The sequence below is a fragment of the Panthera uncia genome (genome assembly GCF_023721935.1).
Source record: "Panthera uncia isolate 11264 chromosome A3 unlocalized genomic scaffold, Puncia_PCG_1.0 HiC_scaffold_11, whole genome shotgun sequence".
Taxonomy (NCBI): domain Eukaryota; kingdom Metazoa; phylum Chordata; class Mammalia; order Carnivora; family Felidae; genus Panthera; species Panthera uncia.
In genome coordinates, this window is record NW_026057578.1 from 73,150,727 (window position 1) to 73,171,758 (window position 21,032).

The following is a 21,032-nucleotide window of genomic DNA, read 5'->3' on the forward strand; positions in this document are numbered from 1 at the left end:
CATTTTGGTGAGAATCAGCATATACTTTGGATGCCCTGGTAATAAAGTCTTTTTCTACTTTTGGTCTACTAAGTGTCTCTAGTGATCTGTCCAGTTACTGTTTTAACATATTTGAGCTTTACTGTGGCTTTAGAAATAGAAGTAATTTAATACTTTCAGGATAAATTTATTTTGCTCAAATATGAGTAACTGGGTAATGAGGGGAAGAAAATAATGGGAATTTAGGTGGAGTTTAACTTGTGTTGACTTGCCAAAATACGGACCATCACAAAAATGGCCTTTCACTTTTTTCAGGCCATGCTAGCACTCTACAAGTGTGCTTTAGTTACTTGACAAGTAGTTGAGTATCTTCTGATTACCAAGTGTATGGGCACACAAGTAAAGCATTTATACACTTATTTTTGTAATGACAAAGGAAAAGCCACACAGTCTCACACATAGATTTTGACCATCCTATAACACAAAGTTTATTGAGCAACTACTGTGTGCAGATAGGATGCTAATCATCATGATTACAAAGTACAGTGACCTTAAGGAGCTGCAAGATATATGAAATAGTACTGTAAAATGTGATAGGGCTTAACATTGAGCTATGTACAAGAGTCTTGTCAGCTCATCTGAAGGGGAGTGGTCAGAGTAATACTTATACTCATCTGTTAAACAGTGAAAGTAAAGTTCACATGGTCATTACTTGTTCATTAGTGGAGCCAAGAATTAAGCAACTTTTCAAGATACCTATTCCAGTATTAGAGATGGAGAGAGGATATGAATATGAATGAACATGAACCAGAATCAAGGGAGTGACATTCTGGATCACACTGGGATAGGACAAGAAAGACATATCCAGAACAGTATTACAGAAACCCAAACTCAAAGAAGAAAGTTAGAAGAGGAAATAAACTATTCTCTTAATAACTGTGTTTATCTGGAGCCCTACTGTGTTTCATTTGTAGCATGACTCCTATAGTATTCCAAAGTGAATTGTCAGTAATTCTCAACAAATTCTGTAGGAGACTTTGATAAAATCCCAAGTTTCAAAATCCTTGGGTATTATTCTAGATGCAGATTTTATGTAACTGTTGTGGCCACAGTTACGTACCTTGAATGGAGAAAGTCAAATGAACACAGAGCTGATGTTCAGCTGGCAGACCCCAGTTCATCTGTATCAGTTATTTATATTCACAGCTCCCGCCAAGACCATGGGCCATTCCAGACAACCTGATCCTCGCCAGAATCTCCTTGCAGCCCAGGAGCTAATCAGTGGGTACACAGAACAGAAGGAGATCTCCAGGATCCCAATCAAACAAATAAACAACAACAACAACAACAACAAAATTATGGAACATAAATTATTGAGAATAGCACCAGGCCAACAGTTAGTGTCTTGATATGTATTAACATGTAGTAGGAGCTCATCTTAGCTAGTATTAATAATCTTGTAAATTACAGCATTTAGGAAAGTCCTAGTAGGTAGTAGGAGCTTAGTAACCAAGTACTGTTAGGACTCAGACACACCCTCAAGGAGTCTTCTACCTACTGAGGAGACAAACATGTAAACAGAGTACAACCCTTAGCCGCGTGTGAAGGAAAAAATGGTCGCCGTTCATGTCTGGATTTCTGATTTCCCTCTGCACGCCACACGATGCTTTCTTTCTGCACTGGGATGCTTCACGTGTGAGGGCTTTCATTTCTATTTTCTGGCAATTGTATTCTTTCCTGGTGTGACTGCTTAAAATTGATTGCAGAATCTTTCCCTGTTGTATTGCTAAGGAAGCTTTATCTTCTTTCATAATTTCCACAAAGCACCTTCTGCCAATTTTACTCTCTGTGGGATTGGTGTCTTGATTTTTAAGGTGCTTGCAGCATGCTCTCCTCTCCACTCAGGGAGCTCTTTGTTCTTTGGACCACTGCCCTGTGCTACCCATTTGTATTTTGTTTCTGCTAGCGTTGTTAACAGTAGGATGTTTGGGGTATTTTTAATTCTTATCCTTTTGTTAAAAAGAGTGATTTCCTACTTGGGGTGGAGATATGGATGTCTTTATACTTAGACCACTTGAGGGGTGAAGCTTAGTGAATTTCCTTTAAAATCATCACAAGCTCCATCCAGATCACATGGGTGACTTGTCCTCATATGCAAAGTCTGCTATGGAGCTGTCACCAGAAATTTTGCTTTATAGTTTTCCAACACAGTTCTTCTCTAAATCAGTCTCTCAGTTTCAGCACTATTGACATTTGGGGCTGGATAATTCTTTGTTGTGGGGAGGGTCTTGTGCATCATTAGGCATTCAGCAGCATCCTTGGCCTCTACCCATAAATACCCATAGAAATCACCCAGTTTTGGGGAGCCTGGGTGGCTTAGTCGGTTAAGCGGCCAACTTGCACTCAGGTTTTGATCTTGTGGTTCATGAATTCGAGCCCCACATCAGGCTCTGTGCTGACAGCTCAGAGCCTGGAACCTGTTTCTGCTTCTGTCCTGTGTCTCCATCTCTCTCTGCCCTTCTGCTCACACACTCTCTCTCCCTCTCTGTCTCTCTCTCTCTCTCTCAAAAATAAATAAACATTAAAAAAGAAATCACCCAGTTTAAACAACTAAAAATGTCTGCATTTTTCCCAAATGTCTCCGCTGGAAGGCCAACTTGCCCCAGGTTGAGAATTACTGCTGTCAATAATAAATATGTGAAAGTAGATTGACAAATAAGTTATAAAATGTGTTGATTAGCAAACACATTCATGATAATGACAGCAAATACTTGCAGAACATTTAATGTGGGCCAGATACTGTTTTAAGAGCTCTTTTCATATAAGTAGCCTCATAGAGGGAGGGACCATTGTCCATTATTACCCACACTTTACAGATGAGGAAACTGAGGCTCAGAGAGGTCATGCAACTGCCAAATGTCCAATCAAGACTCTGAGCCCAGGCAGTGTGACCCTAGAGTCAATTATTTGAATTTACTGTGCAACTCTTTAAACAAAAAGTTACTGGATTAGATACCTACGTGGCATAGCATGGGCTATTACCTTTGGTAGGTGCTTAGTAAATTAGTTAAGTGAATAAATGAATATCTAAAAAGCCAGGCAATTATATAACATTTTAAATCAGTATTGAATAGATCCCTTATTTAGTTAATTTAAAATTTAAAAATATGCTTTTCTTTGAATACAGTCAACTGAATATCATGTATTAGAGCAAAGCTGAGGGTCTCTTAGTATTTTGAAACTGATTCACAGGAATGTTTTAGAAAAAGTTTGTCAAGGTAACCTCTACAGTTTCTCGTAAGCTTCTGTTTGTGTGCTAGTGAAATGTTGTAGTATTTCAGAATAAAGACTGGTCAAACTGAACAAATTATTTTCCTGATGAGATTAAGCAAAGCAGCCGCCCTTGCCTCATAATAAGGAGAGAAAACCCATCCTTCCTCCCAAACTAGGTATGCATTCTGATGAGGCATGATGCACTATGTGATAGTTTGACCTAGCTTCAGAACTTATTAAAAATTGAACATCTTTAACTAACAGGAAACCATTTTAGCCGATCAATGTTTAGCTTTCCATAGTTGGCTTCCTATAATAGATAGGAGGGTTGGGCTCCAAAGTTTGTTACAAATGCATTGCATCTGATTTATATCTAAGTGGCAAGCCTGCATTTTGTATGATAAAATATAAAAACATTACGTTTTGTGTGTTAAAGACTTTAATATGTTCTTTTGTAAAGCCAAAGAATAGAAACTTCCAGAATGTTAATTAAAATAACAATATATAAAATATAACCATAAAATAGCAAGACCACTTAATCACAATTGCTTCATCTTGCTGGTTCTCTTAAAATTCATATTATTAATTATAATAATTTTACTCAGCAAAGCCCTAAGTTATACATTTTCTTATTGTTTAGATGATCTTTTAAAAAATTTGAGTGGCTTTTTTCCCCTTAATTCTGAAGAAGTCTGTTATTGTAAGGACAATACTAGAAAATATCCCAAATCTCAATTTTCTTGGAAAAATGTCTTCCATATCATGTGATAAAAGGCATAACAGTACCAATATATTTTATCTTCTTCAGTGATAGTGAGGGATATTTTTGTTTCTTGATCTAGGAGTTTGCTTACAGCATTAGAATTCATGATTTCTATAATGAGTACTTACCACATAGTAAGTGATCTGTAATCTACCTCCCACACAGTCTTGATGCAGAGCATTACTTTGCCATACCATTTAGAGTGGTCCATCATGATACCTAAATTAATTTATGGGTTACCCCACGTACCTGTATAAAGTGGCTGCTGAGTACACAGACTTCTACTGAAATAGTAAGGTCATTCAAGCATTGTTTATGAATTTGGAATTTTGGGAAACCACAGCAAACAAAATTAAGCAAAAGCAAACTTGTCAGAAAATAGAAAGTGACTTTTTTAAGGTTTGGAATTGTCCTGGTTGATAGCCAGATCTGGGTTCCCCCACTTGAATCTCTGAAGTTGCCAGAAACAACTCTGTCTACGGAGGTACTGAAGGCTTACTTACTATGTTTTATGAAGCAGTCTTCAGAAAATAGCACAACTGACAATTGTAGAGCTAGCAAAGAGCCAAGCCTTCATTAGTACATAAATACCATTCAGTTTATTTGAAGGCTAGCATGATGGCCAGTCCAGAACACATTTTTTCATGACCTGGAAATTTTTTTAAAAAGTTCCCAACAGGAGTAGAAAGTCAATAATCCTGATTCCAAGAATATCTTTCCCTTAAAAATGGTTATACCATCAACTAGGTTATACTTCCACAAAAATCTGGTCCATGTATATTGCTCCCTCCTATGAGATTAATAATACTATGCAGTCTATATTTAATTTGTTTTAAAGGAGCCATTTGCAAGATGCTAAAAGGCACAGCTATTATTTCATGTTGTATCTACTTTCCAAAAGTAGGGAAATATTATAGTGAAACGGCTACTCTTTCCAGCATGCTTTTACATGGTTAGAGATGTTACCTTAGATTTCATGGTTATGATAATAAGCTTAGTTACAATGGAGAGGCATAGAGTTTCGATCTCACTACACATTAAGGAAGAATGAAAGTGGGACTCTGGCTATGTCTTACTCAGTCATTGAATCCGAAAACATAAGATCTGAGAGATGCATAAGTCATGAAGGGAACCAACGGAGATAGGACTTGTTCGTAAAAAATCTATGGTACTTTTTAGGGGGCGCCTGGGTGGCTTAGTCGGTTGAGCTTCCGACTTCAGCTCAGGTCATGATCTCACAGTCCGTGAGTTCGAGCCCCATGTTGGGCTCTTTGCTGACTGCTCGGAGCCTGGAGCCTGCTTCGGATTCTGTGTCTCCCTCTCTCTCTGACCCTCCCCTGTTCATGCTCTGTCTCTCTCTCTCTGTGTCTCAAAAATAAATAAGCATTAAAAAAAAATCTATGGTAATTTGATGACCATCTCAGAATTAGAACTCTACACATTGGGGTGAGAGGTGGATTTTAAGCCATAAACCATATTATAAATAATTGGATAGAATTCTTTTGGTGATGGAAAGAAATTAGACACTGACACATGAAATGATTACTGAAAGAGCCACGTTCAAATCTGTGTTGCTACAATGAAGTGATTGTCATAGTCCAAATGTATAATTTTCTCTGTTATATATGAGGAATATGTGTAGCTGACTTGTTTAACAGGTAACTGGTACTGATTCCATAGATTCAGAAGAGAGATTTGTAAGTACCACTCCTCTTTTTCACTTTACTTAAGACCATGGCACATTTTCTTTATTGCTCAGCTCCCAAATGTTAAAGAAGAGTGACAGACCAGTGCTGTTCACAACACAGTACACACTTGGAGAAGAGATCAGTGAGAACTGAAAAATTATGACTGAAAAATATTCTTCAGCCTCCTAAATTTAAACATTCAGACACTAGAATTTTGGGACTATTGTGAATTTTCTATATTTTATTTTACATTTTAAGTTTATTATTTATTTTTGAGAGAGAGCAAGCGAGCAGGTGAGAGGCAGAGAGAGAGGGAGAGAGAGTCCCAAGAGGGTTTCACACTGTCAATGAAGAGCCCATTGCGGGGCTCAAACTCATGAACTGCAAGATCATGACCTGAGCCGAAATCAAGAGTCGAACGCTTAACCAACGGAGACACCCAGGCACCCCTGAATTTTATATATCTTAAATATTTTATTTTATTTATTTTGAGAGAGACAGAGACAGTGTGAGTGGGGGAGGGACAGAGAGAGAGGGAGAGGGAGAGAATCGCATGTGGGCTTCATGCTGCCAGCACAGAGCCCAAAGCAGGGTTTGAACCCATGAAATTGTGAGATCATGACCTGAGCTGAAACCAAGAGTTGGTCACTCAACTAATAGTCACCTAGGTGCCTCTCTATAGTAAAAAAAAAAAATTGTCTTAATCCTTAGGACATGACACACTTAGATAAAGGTCTTAGTGAAAGTTGTTAGGGAGAGGAAATTATGTTCAAGTAAGTTCATTTTGCTTCTGATGATTTGAATAGAATTATGCTGTTTAGTCACAGAAAAAACTGAAATTAGGGGAAAAATTTATTTATCTGCTATCTCTAGTTCTAACCAGTGTAGAAATTTAGAGATTAACTGTTTAATAGAAATTTTGATAATGATGTATATGTCCCTTGTAAAATAGTTATTTTAATGCAATGATGACCTCTTAATTCATTACATACTCTTCAATGTGCAGAAATTTTGCTGAGAATTTGACACGCTGTCAGTTTTTCTAAGTATTATCGAATATATCGACCTACCTTGTATGTCTTAACAAAAGAGCATAGTGCTCCCAATTACGTTTCCAATAATTTCTGTTAAGTTCTGAGGTTACACAATTTAAAATACATGGAAGCCTTACAGTTAATTCTGTATTTCTCACAAGTAAAACCAATAAACAAAGTTGTCTAAATCACTTAGGTTTTTTTTCTTATAATTTTGGCAATATCATCTACTTCTTTTTGATAGCTTAAGAATTAGTTCTAATAGACAATTTATTTTTATTTTCATTTTTTTCCCTAGTTTGAGGTGCATGTTACAGCTTGCCATTGTGGTCATTGTGGTTCATTTCATTAAGCTTCTTGTTCTATCTGCTTTCTTGAGACCTGGGAAACAGTATTTTTCTGAGTGATTGTACTATATTGTTCCAAATATAAGGCCACCCAGAATAGAAGGCAACCTCCAACTAGAAACAGCTCAAATATGGAGAAAGGCTGGGGGCCCAGAGCCCGGCGGGTCTTGCAGTGGTGGCAAGGGTGCCGAGGAATAGGACGATGCCTGCCCACTCTCCCGGTGAGTGAAGATGAGCCAGCTGCGGCATTTGCTTGTGCATACAGATGGCTTCTGTTGCTAGAGACAAAGTTACACTGGGGGGAGAGAACAAGTCTGTACACACAAAAGAAAGTTGTTGTGTGTGTCTGAGTCTGGGAAGGGAAGCTGGGAGTAGAGCCTTTCATTTCCTAAATGGTTACTGTCAGTGTCCGTCCCTCCCCCGCCCACCCCACCGAACATGGTTGGGGTTGAAAGTTGAGTAACCCCAAGCATTGGAGAAGATCAAAGGTACCCTGCACCTTTCATAAAAAGGAGTTTAAAAGATCCAGGGCCATGAAAAGGAACTGTCTGTAGACCAGCCCAGAAAATTATTCCTTGCCTTTGAAAATCAATTGCCCACCCAAGAGGTGGTGCATGCACTGTGTGATCATGTGTGGTTTGAAAACCAGTGACCCTGAGCCATGTTTCCAATTTCATTAAGATTTTCTTCTTTTTAAGTTCCTTATCTCCTGAGCCAGTCAGGTTACAATTTAAATAAACAGACTTAATGTTATTGTAATAAATTTGAAGAGACTGTTTAAAATCATTTGTTTTACTAGTATTTCACTCGGCACATTGTAAAAAACATTTCTGTGAAAATGTACTAGTCAACTGAGAGTATGTATGGATTGAACCTAGGTAACTCCACATATTGGTCTGATTCTACTAAGCACATAGATATATAACCTTTTATTTTATGGTAACTAAATGAGACAGGATAGAAGGAAGTGCTTGTTGTGTTATAATCCAGAAAACTATTGAGCACCTGTTGGTGGACAACTTTACCAGGCACTTGCTTACCTTTGCAACTTTACAAAAACCACATAAAATATGAACCTTGAACTTTCTTGTAATTACTAGTCCTTGGCTTACTAAGCACATTTGAAGGACAACTTTAATTCGTGAATGAGTTTTCCCCACTGTGCAGTTCCTATTTTAGCTATTATTATTATTATTGAAATAAAAGAGTGTTTAAAGGTAGATCAGGACTCGCTTTAAGTTTAAACAGTGCTAAATTGCCCAGAGGATCTGGTTTAGGGAAGCTACTTCTCATTGATCTTAGAAATTCTCTAAAACCAAAAGCCCTGAAAGATAGAGGCCCCTTGCCCAAGTAAAAGCATGCTAGGATTATATGTCTGCCATTTTGCCAGGTCTGGGAAGCTAACATTTGAAACAGAAGGGCTGGGCAGCACGAGGTTTGAAAGGAAGAACTGGAAGGAGGGAAGCCCAGAGGGGGAGTATTATAGGCTGCCCAGTTAGATTACCAGTCAGAGGGAAAACTGTACTGCAGTAGTGGGTCCTAAATGAGAAGTTCGAAGTGAACTCTGCATAACCTCAGAAGACTTTTCAAAACCGTTCATAACGGTGGTAGCAGTGGGGAAAGAGAATAGTAGAGGGCCAGAGCTATTCGGAGAATAGTTTCCTTTATAACTCCTTCATTTTGGAAAACTTTCATTTCTACAGAGGATGAGGATGACCACAATTTGGTGGTCAAGTTGTGGGGGGAATGGTATGCCCCTTAACTGTCTTTAAGTTTCTACTAAGTTCCCTTCTATTGTTTGTTTCAGGTACTCTTATGTCTGATTTGATCTGAATTACAAATACAGGAAAACCTATACACTTTATCCCCAGAGGGGGTTAGGGCTATTATAATTGGCTTACCTGTGTCATCACCTGCTATTAATGTAATCATTAGTAGCAATGGAGGACAGACTGGGGAAGTCCCCTAAACGTCATATCCCACAGCTTCCTCTCCCCGTTGATTAGTGAGGGTGGGGGGGGGGGGAAGAACCTGCTTTGATTGTATAACTCTTTGAGCAAGGAAAAGAACATGGCTTCAGCTGGCTTATGAGGTGGCAAGGATAGCCTTCAAGAACACGGGAAGAAAGGAAGTGACCAGGGAAGGGGGAAGGTACTCCAAATTGCATAGATTATAATTTTTGTAAAAATTGAAGGGGATTGTCAGATTCTCTACAAATGGTATGGTTTGCATAAAACCCATATTTCTCACTGTTGCTGCTCTCAGATTCTCCCTCCCATCACTAAAGTGCACAACACAGAAACACTTCTGTGGGTGCTGGAAAATAAACGTCTCATCGCAGTTGTTTCCTGCGTTTGTGAATCCACACATGTACCTTCAGTGTCTCCTTCTCAGGGTATTAGAGTCCTAGGATTGAGTGAAATGGAGCAGTTATTAATCTATTAGGCATGAAAAAATAAGATTTGTTGATGGACAGAAATTAAAATCTCTCAGGCCCTTTGGGTGTAATGATCACCCTAAAAACAGGTTTGGAGACTTTCCATTTGGCTGCCTTTTTCTAGGAGGGGAAGTAAGTGAAGTTTTACTTTTTCCCAGTTACTGTATGGGTGACTGCGACCCTCACAGGCCAAATTAATAGGGCCTAAGTTCTGGTTTTTCAGCAATTAAGTCAAAGAGTCACTAAAGTACAAATATCTAATTTGTGACCTGTTTTGTTTTTCATTTTTTAAAAAACCAAAAATATTTTTTTCCTTAAAGAAAATGTTGAATTTGGATGAATCTCTTTGAAAAATGCTCCACTGTAGGTCTTTACTTCAAAGAAGGGTTTTATGAGACACACCATTTCTCCAATGCCAGAATGTGATGTGTCCGAATTTTCGGAGACATATGGAATATAGCATTTGTCTTGCTGAGTGAGCATGTTTAACTCAGCTGCTGAGTAACTCACAAATTCCCTACTCTTGAGCATCTTTAAGTTTCAAGAATCATTCCTGAAATATTCTTAATGGGCATTCCTTAGGGGGCATTGCTCTCTTTGGCAAATCGGAAATGACATCCGGACATGCATCATGATGGCTCTTGGTTAAGTGTTCTTGCTGGTCAAGCAGCGAGTGTATTCTAGTTAACAGGTTGATAGCATCTTAGGACAGGCTAGAAAAAAATGAACAAACTAGCTAATTTTCATTTGGCAGTGAAATTGAATACTGAATGACATCTATGCAGTTCTAAACGACTTTTGTTTTAATAACAAAGTTGTTGATTTTCTACTAAGGGTTCTTTTAGGTTGTCATCAGGGGCTGATGGGAGTAACAGTCCACCCACCTCTCCAGCTAGCTTCAGTGGACATACCACACCTTCTCAGCAGCCTGAACCTGTGGTACATTCTCTTAAGGTAACCAACTGTGTACAACCGTTTATCTAGAACTTCAGTTGTGTTGTGGCTTGTTTGCTTTAGTCTGGTAGTCCTCACAGTCTTGTTTTAACCATAGATACTTTATTTTTTGACCCCCTTATGGTGTAACTCTTTTAATTTTTGAAGTGTACTTGTTTTTAAATTGACAATGGGTTTGAGTACTTTATGGTTGAATCTCTAGTTTTATCATTTTGTCTTGAGTAATGTGATTCATATCAATCTGCATCGAAGTTGAAGTCTGATGTGCATGTATATCCATTTGTGTAAAATATTGTTCTGGGTATTTTATGTGCGGTGTTTATAGTATGCATGTCTTCAAATATAGGAAGTTAATAGGCAAAATAAGGAAGGTTATCATATTTTTCTTTCTTTATGCAATTGAGGTACATTGTGCAACTTGAAAGAAGACATTGAAATAAAAAACCTACTCTATCCTCCATTAAATAGATGTTCAAAGTTGAGTTAATGCTCTTCCATAGAGTATTAGAAAATAGGTGGTCTTCTTCATAAAGCTACTTTTATCTTTTACTTCAGATTCTGTGATAATTTCAAAAAAGATTTAGCTGAAATTTATCATTTATTTTCTTTACTAATAATGAGCTTTCCAATAAATAAGTGCCATAAGTAAAATTAATAATATAAATATTATCTAAGAGGAGAAACTGATGTAGGCAATAAACATTACCTTAAAAATTGAGGCAGTCCCTTCAAGTTTTATCATTTCCAAGGTATGAAATCCTGTCCTTCAGATTATCTGTAATTCCTAACAGGTAGCCTTGGTGAAACCTTTCTGAGCCATAAAGTAGGTAGCATGCTTCAGTCCTGCTCTTGCCACAAGAATTTCACAACTGTACTAAAAAGTGTTTTGGTTTTGGAATGATTTATCAATAATAACCTGAAGATTCACTCTTTTGGAATGGGCCACACTTTCTCTGGCATGCAGAAAGCAAGTAGAGGAGAAATTTAAAATATTTATTTGATGTGATTTTAGCAGAAGATTGAGCCCCCTCATTATATTTTGCTATAACTTTAATGAAATGAGTTGCTCCTCCCAAGCATATACTGATTGCTCCTGAGTGAAGGTAGCAGCACTGTGCTGGTGGCCAGTGCAATGCACTTGGCACTTTCTGTCTTGGTTGGAATAACTCACCAAGTGAACAACCAAGAGGAATTTACCAGGGAAGGCCTACCCGAATGAGGGGCTCCACCCTGCATCTGGTGGCTGCTGATTTATCACCTGACCAACATCTTGCTCTCTGCAACAGCATTTGGATGCTGTTCAGCATGAACAGCATGCTAAACATGCTGTTACTTGAGCATGAACCAGACGCTAGCTATCTGAAAAGCATCTTAGAAATAAAAAATGAGAGTGGCTTCAATCCTGTAGTGTTTGTGTCTGCACATACTCCAAAAGCAACACATTGCTCTACTTTTCAAACTGAAAACTGTTTCGGCCTGATGCCTTATTAAATGGCAAGTGTAATTTGAATCAGATCAGCATAGAGGATAGCCTTGCAATCTTTCCCAAATTTGTCAATGCAGCTGTGTTCCTATGGCCTAAAAGGAAGGGAAGGGCAAGGAGGAGCTCTTCAATTTTCTCTGAATTCATTTTCTAATTTTCATATAAAATTTTATCTCAAGAAAGAAAGATATTATGTTATAATCAGAATACGTTAAGTGCCCTCAGTTGGCAGATGGGTAACACCAAGAAACTGAAGCATCTTTCTTGGATAAGTGGAGGCTCTTGAATACAGAGTATGTTGGCTTCCGTGAGTTAACTGTGTCGTGAAACAGAAATATGGCCTAGGGGAAATAATGCCTGTGGGAAATGCATCTTAGGGATATCGCAGTGCAAAAGAAGAAATGGAGCCATTCAATATGTTTTGTTTTTAAAAGCCCACAGATCTAGAGCTGATTTAGGTCATAAAATTTTTCTGTTGTAAAAGGATTAATTAGAACAATGGTTCAGTTTCTCATCTTCTGATACATCTCAAAAAAAAAAAATCTCTAGGCTTTGATAAACTCTGTGGTCATGGTTTGGGAGGAAAGTGCTGTAAATCACTGTAAGAAATTAGCCCACTTGTAATAACACCACATTTATCTTGCTTTAAAATTCATCCTATTAATTGGAGCTTCACTTCATTTAGTAGAAATTAACTGATTTGAAGTACACTTGTCTTAGGTGCATTAGACATTGAATTTGTAGGCAAATGAGCTTGTTCCAGGAATTAAGTTTTCTATGAATATTCACTGAGCATAGGCAGTGATTTCCTGTAAGTATATAAAGAATGTGAACTGACTCTAAGTTGAGTACCAGGATGAGGCTTTCATTTACTACCGTGATATCCTCTTTTAAAGTACCTACATAGTAATAATGGCTAGACATTTTGAGTTATAAGGGAGCAGTTTGTGAGTTAGATTATTTCAGGATTGAATACTAATAAATAATCCATATAGACTCTGTATGTATGAACTTGACATGAAGGGTCCACTTCATGTTTAAATCATTTATTTTGGCTCAACTGTTCATTAGTGCCAATTCTCAGGTAATACCTTTAGGTGTGGCCATCAGCATTGACCGTGATGACCACAGAACCAAGGAGGTTAGCAATGTCGCAGTCCAGTGGGATTCATAGAAGAGCTTTTAGAAAAGCATTTTTTTTTCTGTGGTTTTTTTTGTTTTGGGTTGTCTTTTTGCTACATTAGTGCTTTGGCTTACCAGCTGATACAGAAAAAAATAACAGACAACACTCAAAACCAAAGTTTTCTCCCCTTTGACCTATAGAAAGTATGGCATGAAAATTCTACAGGCATATTTCAAGAAATATTATTTTGAATCCATTTAGAGATAACTTAGAGAAGTGGAATCTCATGCCTCTAAGATTGCTTAAAAGCATCTCATCCCAACACTTTGCTCTAATGAAAAATGCTGAAAGTGTTGCTCAAATATTTTCACAAGAAGCCAGTTTTTCTCTTTGATATTATCTAAGAACCATCTCCGTAGTCCTTTTCTAGTCCCTGGGAACATGTCCAGGCAAGAACTGTGAAGTTAGTAGTGCTAATGTTACCTCGAGTTCTTACGTACATATTCCTGGGTTTTGACTACAATCTCTTTTAGTCTTTTCTATAGGCCATGTCTACATATCATTTGGATTATTTGGCATAAAATTAATTATATTGCTCATCTTTACAATGGAGCAAGAATTACTGACTTTCTGCAAATGGTTGACACAGGCAAGTTATCTTAATGACCAAATTAATTAATGCATCTAATTATTTTAGATTTTAGTGAATTCAATTGACTATTAGTGATACAATAGATTGCTTTTAAAGACCACTTGAAAATCAAGTAGAATTGATTCCTAGTAGGTTTCATAACAATCATTTTAAAAGATTGTGCCATGTACTAATCCACTCTGATATGCAGAGACGGGGAAAACCAAAAGGTTTTGCAAAGTGGACCTCCTTTATGGTTTAATTCATAAACTAAACTAACAAGTTTTTTTCCATGTGAAATTTGCTTTTCTTTTTCAACATATCCAGGTCTTGGATGTTCAGGAAACTATAGATCGTCAACAGGGTAAAGAGTATGAAAATGACCTTAGTGAGACAGAAAAAGCTATAGTCAGAGAAATGTGCAATGTAAGTTTAATGTGCTTTATTGTGTATTCTGTGTTGAAAGCCCCATTGCAGCTTAGTTATTTTATGAATACCTACTTTTTATAATGCTGGCCAAATGCCTTGATATTTTTATATTAAAACCAATTCCCCTTGTTTGGATCTTTAACATATTTTATTGCAGCTTTATTAACACAGTCATAAAATATTCAGGTAACCGATAATCAGCCGATTCTGTATTCCAGAATGATCCAGGAACATTTTTACATAATTTACTGTTGAAGATATTGTGTTGCTAGTTTTGATAAATGGGTTTCTGTTTCATACTTTTAAGAGGTACCAAAAAATCAGTTTAAAAGCCTGTGATAAAACACAGCCTTCTTCAGACTTATTTACAGCTATACTTGGGGGAAAAATCATCTTACTAGGTAACATTTGCTTGGTTCTTCATATGATATGTGCACTGCCTGTTTTGCAAAGTAGTAGCTTTACCTTTCAGTGTTGATGAAAGCTCAGAAATTTATAAAAGAAATAAATATGAACTTAAGAGATACACATAGAAATCTATGAAATTAGAGAAACACAGTAAAAGAATTGACATGCTATTTTCATGATGCATATCTAATCAAGAATGTGATTTGTATTTATTATTAATCCCTGGCTAAATTTTGAGTAATATGCATGGATATATCATTTAATCAAGAATATAATTGGTGAAGTTGTTAAAAAGCTAAATATTATAGAGGAAGCCATTTGTTCAAATAAAAATCATAGATTAAGCACTGATTTTAATAGGCTCTATGTTGTACTTTTATCCTCCTATTCTTTGTCCATTAGGATATCAAAATTGCCTAGAATTACCTTTAAGCTATTAGAACCAAATATTCTCATGTATCTACCTCGTTGAGATGTTCTTGGAATCCAGTAAATGTTTTAAGTTCTGTGGGCATTTTATACGTAGTGGGGCCACAGTTTTAGTCTGCTGCTTTTTTTCTTTTCTGCATATCTATTTTTGTCTATTTTCAAAAGGTCATTAGTTCTGGAAGTCATAATTTCCCACCACTCTTCACCTTCTGTAGCTGTTCAGCCTATTCTTAAGTTTTATGTTTGAATATTTCCTTCAGATACATTCAAAAATTTAAGCTACATACCTTAAACATGCCTGTTGCTTCTCATCTGTTGATTATGGAATGAGAACTAAAGTTCAGACATGACGAATTGTAGAGCCAGAAGAGACCACAGAGAAGATCATCCCACAGTGATTCTCCCAAGTAGTACATGGGTGTCCTCTGTAATCCAGATGTCTAGGTTTTACCCCAGCCCCTGGGGAATTTGGATATAGGAAGCCCTGGGTACCATCTCCACACTTGCCTTTTATATTAGAAGAGACTGAATTTCTGAAATAAAATTGCTCGATCAATTTTTTCTCTAAGGAAGTCAGGACGATACCCCAATCTCCTCTTGAGTCCTAGCAATCACCCCTTTCCCAAGTGTGGTGAATCTGGGGACTTCTAGAAGCAAAGCATCTTCCAGAGGGGACCCTCTCCTTTTTGCATAATGCCTGAATTTCTGTAAAAACACATGCTAGGATTGATTATTTTCTTGCCTTTTCATTTTAGATACAAGACTTCTGAACTAGAAAATTCATTTCTTAGTCACACAAGAGACATACTAATGGAATGGGTCTTGATTAGCTCGTGTTGATCTTTGTTTGCCTAGATTTCCAAAAATGTTTCAAAAACGCTTCAAAAGATCATATGCAGTGGTAGTGGTGTTTTTCCATGCAGGAGATATTTTCAGGAAGCCAAAAGCTTGCCTTCCTAAAAGTTCCTTTTACTTATCTACTTTTGTCTGAGTCCCAAAATTTGAAGAAAAAAATACAAGTGAGGCCAAATCTGATAATTAGTAGTCTCATATTTGGAAACTGTTTAAAAGCCAAGAGAAAAAAGTGTTGATTTAAAATGTTTGTGTCACCATTATAAATTATATGAACATTGAACTCCGTGCATACTAGAGAGCAACAAGAAATACGAATTGTGAGGTATTTTCATAGATAATTTCTTAGAAACTAGCTCAAGTTATAAAACCTATTCCAGAAACTATGTGCTTTTGTAACAATTTAGTAGAAATGTAAAGTTTTCTTATAATGTGAGATCAGTTATAAGACTCAGGTAGAATTTAGGATAATAAGTTTGGTCTCAGTTTCTGGTGTTCCTTCTGGAGATCAGTTGTCAACCCGTGTACAATGAAGTGACTGTTAGCATCATCGTGTTGATTAGTAATTAGTGGTTAGTAAGAAGTGCTTTTATTCTCTTCCCAAACTGTGCCACAAAAATACATTTACTATTTCTTACAGTGCAGCATATTTATCTTAGGTCTGTTTGGCTTTTGTAAATTCCCTGAGAAGAGCTGAACAAGTTGACTGGTTACCTCAGACACCCACCTTTTTTGTTTTTTTTTTCCTATTCTGTTCTTTTAGTCAATAATAAGTCACTACTCTGTGTCCACCTTAGTACCATTGGCTCATTTCAGAGTTTTGCCTTCTCTCTTTCACTACATAGCAATTTCAGGGTTAAGGCCCATGGTATTCTACGTTTGAGTACTTGAGGAGGGCTTGCACTTTGGAGTTGTAACCCTCTAATGCTTTTTGGCTATGCTTTGTTCAGGTCTTTAAGTCTATCCTCTGCTTCTCAATGAGACATTCAAAACATTCGGGGCAGGTGTAGATATCATGTAAGGGCTAGAAAGCAAGGTCCAGAGCATCCTCGGGCCCCTTGATTCAGTGTTTGCATTTTTTCAGTCTATTTATTAAGAAATGGGACATTCCTACCTTCCTTGTGGACAGCTTGAGCCATCTGTTGCTAGAGCATTCCTTTTCTAATATTTAAAGACCATCAGTACAACTCTTTTCAAATAGAACAGGTTATTTCTACTGCCTAGTGGTGTCCATCAAAAGAGAGACTAATGGTTTCCTTGGCTTAGAAATGAAGGTAGACAGAATCCTATATTCTTATATATTACCATGACTATTATTAGGTTTCCCTAGAGTATCTATTTTTTAAAAATTCAAAAACAAAAAAAAGTCTATCAATAATGAATGAACCAACAGTTTTGTGTTCATGTTAAGAGCAATGTAAATTTTTAGGGAATGGATCAATCCGAAATTAATCATTATTGTGAAACACAAGAAGGGTTACTGTTTTCCACGTGGGGTGGGGGAAGGGGTGTATGTGCATTTTCCAGTTCACATTAGCATATTGGTGTATCACTGATGAATTCAGTGGCTTTACATTTTTTGTAACCTTACCTTTTGCTACTTTCCCTCTAAAATGGCCCCATTTTTTACGTATTATATCTATTTGGGGGATTCTTGATTTTATTCTTCTCTTTTTCCTGCATTTGGTTGCTCTCTGCTTTGATAATCTGAGAGGTAGTACAGTTTGGTAGCTAAGATTTATTACTGAGGCCCCTGCTCTGCAGGGAAAGCCATGGAAATTTACTAGTGGCCCTAAGTCCTACCAGCTCAGGGCTTAGTAATAACTCAAGAACAAAAACTCCATTTTCCTTAGTGGATTAAACATTTTGGTATCCCTTGTGTTCAAGATGTATAGAAGAACCAAGATGATTTTGTTCACATGTTCTTAATTCTGGCTATACAGAATTATATTGGAAGCCTTAAGAAAAAATACAGATGAACATGCCTCCCCTTTACCATGCAGTCAATCTGAGAATTGGAGTTACTGTTTAAGGTTCTTCAAGTGCATCATGTACAGCCTAAGTTGAGGACCACTCATGTCAGTTGGCACATCATTCTTTAATTTTGGCCCTGATTATTACAAAGCATTGCAGTTCCCTCTACTGAGTAACTCTTGTGATTTAGAAACTTCCATCACATTTCATCATGTTTGAGCTCATTCATGGGGTTATTTTGTCTCTTGTCTTCACATTCCTCTTTGCCCCTCTCATAGATCCCCCTTTAAAAACCACAAATCTCTTTGTGGAAAAGGCAATTAAGATGTTTATTTTTATTATTTTTTTTATTTTTACCTTTTTTAAGGTTGTATGGAGGAAACTTGGAGATGCTGCCGGTTCCTGTCCTGGAATTAGGCAACATTTGTCTGGAAACCAGTACAAAGGACCAATGTGAAAGGCACTCTTTCAAACAGGAGGTCACCACTGCCAGAGAGAGATAAAAGAAGAAAAAAGTGGGTTTCTGCACACCTGGACTCTTTGAATAACATGGAGTGATTGTACATTGCACATATTTTCCCTCTAACACCTTCAGTATGCTGTATGTCATGTCTCTGGTTTCCATGTCCACAGTAGCCCATCTCGAGTTAATTTAAAACAGCTTTGAAAATCACCATTTTGGTACCAATATTTTCATTAGAGTTAAAATGTTTTTGACTCCTAAGATCTAAGATTAGAAGAGTCCAGTAGGGCCTCAGTGGTTTTCATAGAGTTGACTCATTGCACAGAATGGTGGGAGTTTTCTACCATGGTATGTTGAGGAAGAGGTGGCTTCCAGCTTTCCAAATGTGAGAGTTGGGCACCTATTTCTTGTATTATAGTAAAAAAATTATGAGTTCCTGATGCATAATTAATTTGGATGTAAGGCAAGATTAGATTTCTGGGATTCTGTTTTGACTTTTGAGGTGCTAAAACTACCCCATAAATTCTCTACCAGCCAGAAGGGTAGCAAGATTTTTTTGTAGAGTGCTTATCAGACAGTACCATTTATTTCAAGTGATCAAGATAAATATAGCTTTTCTTTTAATCTTGCTATATTCATGAAGACACATCTTGGGGGCATATCTACTTCCATATTCATTCAATGTAGCCATTGATGTTAATATTAATTCCAATTAAAGAACAAGCAAACATAATTTTTCTAAGTGTTTCCAGCTGTGAGATGTCAATTTCTACAATTTAGTTTCTAGATCTGCTGTTATATTTAATAAACTTTATGTAAACTTTAAAATATTGCACTGCATTTATGAAAAAGCTTTCTTTGCCTAAAGCAGCTAACGTTTTATGAAACTGACGCATGTCTTTCATTATTGAGGCTAAAAGCTCTTGTTCAGATTGCTTGAGCTTTGAAAAAGAGGTGTGCTAGCTTTGCTTAGTTTCTTATTTTTGGTATATATATATATATATAAAATATTAGACTGTGTGTATTGGAAATGCTATGATAGGCATTTTGTGTTTTTCAAATGCAATGATAGTTTCTTGTATGAATGTGCAAGAGGCCTGTGACAGAATGCTAAGTTTTTATTGTAGTTTAAGATTATAAAAGTAGGAATGCAACAATTCCCAGTTTTTAGAGTTCTTCTCAATTACTCAGATTGGATTCATAGCAGATATTCATCATTGCTGTTGTTTTTATAATGGACTCATTACAGTATATTAATTGTCATTGGTCAAGGAATGTGAAGGTATTTCGTTATACTTTTTTAGATGTTACTATGATGAAAAAACAGCCCTCTGTTTTCAGAAAATATTTATGAATTAATTTACTATAGAATTAATTTACTATAGAATTATCTCTCTAATTATTGAAATTGGGTTACCAGTTAAGCTTACCTTTCTTTTGAAATGTTATATTATTACTCTGTAAAAGAAAATTGCTTGCTATATTTACACCTTCTCTCGTAGAAAAGCTTTCATCCTTAAATTGTTGTATTCCTATGCTCTGAAGACATTTAAAACAAGTTCTTGTGCCTGCAGTAGAGACTGCAGAAGCTAATACAAGGAACACTGGTCTTTTGACAAAATACTTGTGTAAATTTTGATACTGTATTAAAACTATTTTTTTAAAGTCCTGCATAAAATCGAGTATCACGTATGTGTTCATCTTAGCAATGGTAATAAATTATTTAATCTCAGTGTTTTTTCCTTCAAAATTTTTTTTCCTAAATTGAGTAGATTTCTAATAGTCAGTTGCTAAGTATCATAATGTTCCTAAATGATGGTATTAATGATGGCAATCCAGATGATTATCTTAAATCCCTCATTATGAGCATATTTAAAAACATGCCTTTGTTTTTTAATATTCAGGTTCCTCCATTCACACCATTCTCCATTATAATGTAGTTAAAAATTTAGAATGGTATTTAGGAATATTTAAAAATCAGTGTTATAAAACCTTTCACTTGTTAAATTCATATAGATTAAAATTAAATTCAATTATTGTTAAAGCAGTCATCGGGAGGGAAAATACTAAGGGGAAATACTGTAGAGTTAACATACATTAGTGGGGGAAGATGTAATATACATATATGACTAAGACATAAACTGAAAAACACACATTATACACATGCTCAGAGAACACACATGCTTCTGAGAAACCACTAATAAGACTCTGGAATAAAGCTTCCTACACTGAGCTTTAGACCCAACTTTAAATGACATACTAGATAGTCCAGGACCTGAGTCTTGCCATTGCCTGATATGTTTATCAATAAAAATGTGCAGCATCATTCTCTCATGTGACCAGTTTATGGTCTTATTTTCTCTGGAACAAAGGTTAATTTACACATCTTGGAAGAATATTTTTGCCAGCCTTGAAGCTGACAGACAATCAGAATCTAAGCTTTTTAAATGAATGCCTTTTAAGTTTCTAGCACATGCTCAAGGCATTATAGAAAATTCAGATCTTATGTGACATCTAGTAATACATCATTGGATGTGAGGGTATCATACATCACATTGGCGGGAGCCAATGTAAAGTATCTTTACTAAGTATGGCATTGAATAAAGGTTCTTTGGCTTAGCAAAGCAGACTTTGGGCCAGCAAGTTCAGCATTCAACACTATAATTAGCTCTGTGAGTTTGAACAACTTAATGTTGCTGAGCCTCTGTGTCCTGACATGCTGAAAGGAGACAACATCTATGGAAGTGTTTTAAGGCTCTTGAGAG

The 21,032-nt window shown here is 36.6% G+C and overlaps 1 protein-coding gene across 8 annotated transcripts in view; it reads left to right on the top strand.

Moving 5' to 3' along the window:
• CCDC85A (coiled-coil domain containing 85A) overlaps positions 1-19,999 on the top strand; it is a 255,861-nt gene extending 235,862 nt beyond the window's left edge. For 2 of the 8 annotated variants that reach the window (XM_049651505.1, XM_049651506.1), the window contains one exon: positions 18,172-19,999. In XM_049651505.1, the coding sequence (XP_049507462.1) occupies positions 18,172-18,261 (90 nt within the window). In that variant the 3' untranslated portion in view covers positions 18,262-19,999. Of the gene's footprint in view, positions 1-7,170; positions 7,306-10,355; positions 10,476-14,039; positions 14,139-18,171 lie in introns of all 8 variants that reach the window. The other 6 variants (XM_049651507.1, XM_049651508.1, XM_049651509.1 and 3 more) reach the window with 6 other exon arrangements.
• Positions 20,000-21,032: the final 1,033 nt, after the last annotated feature.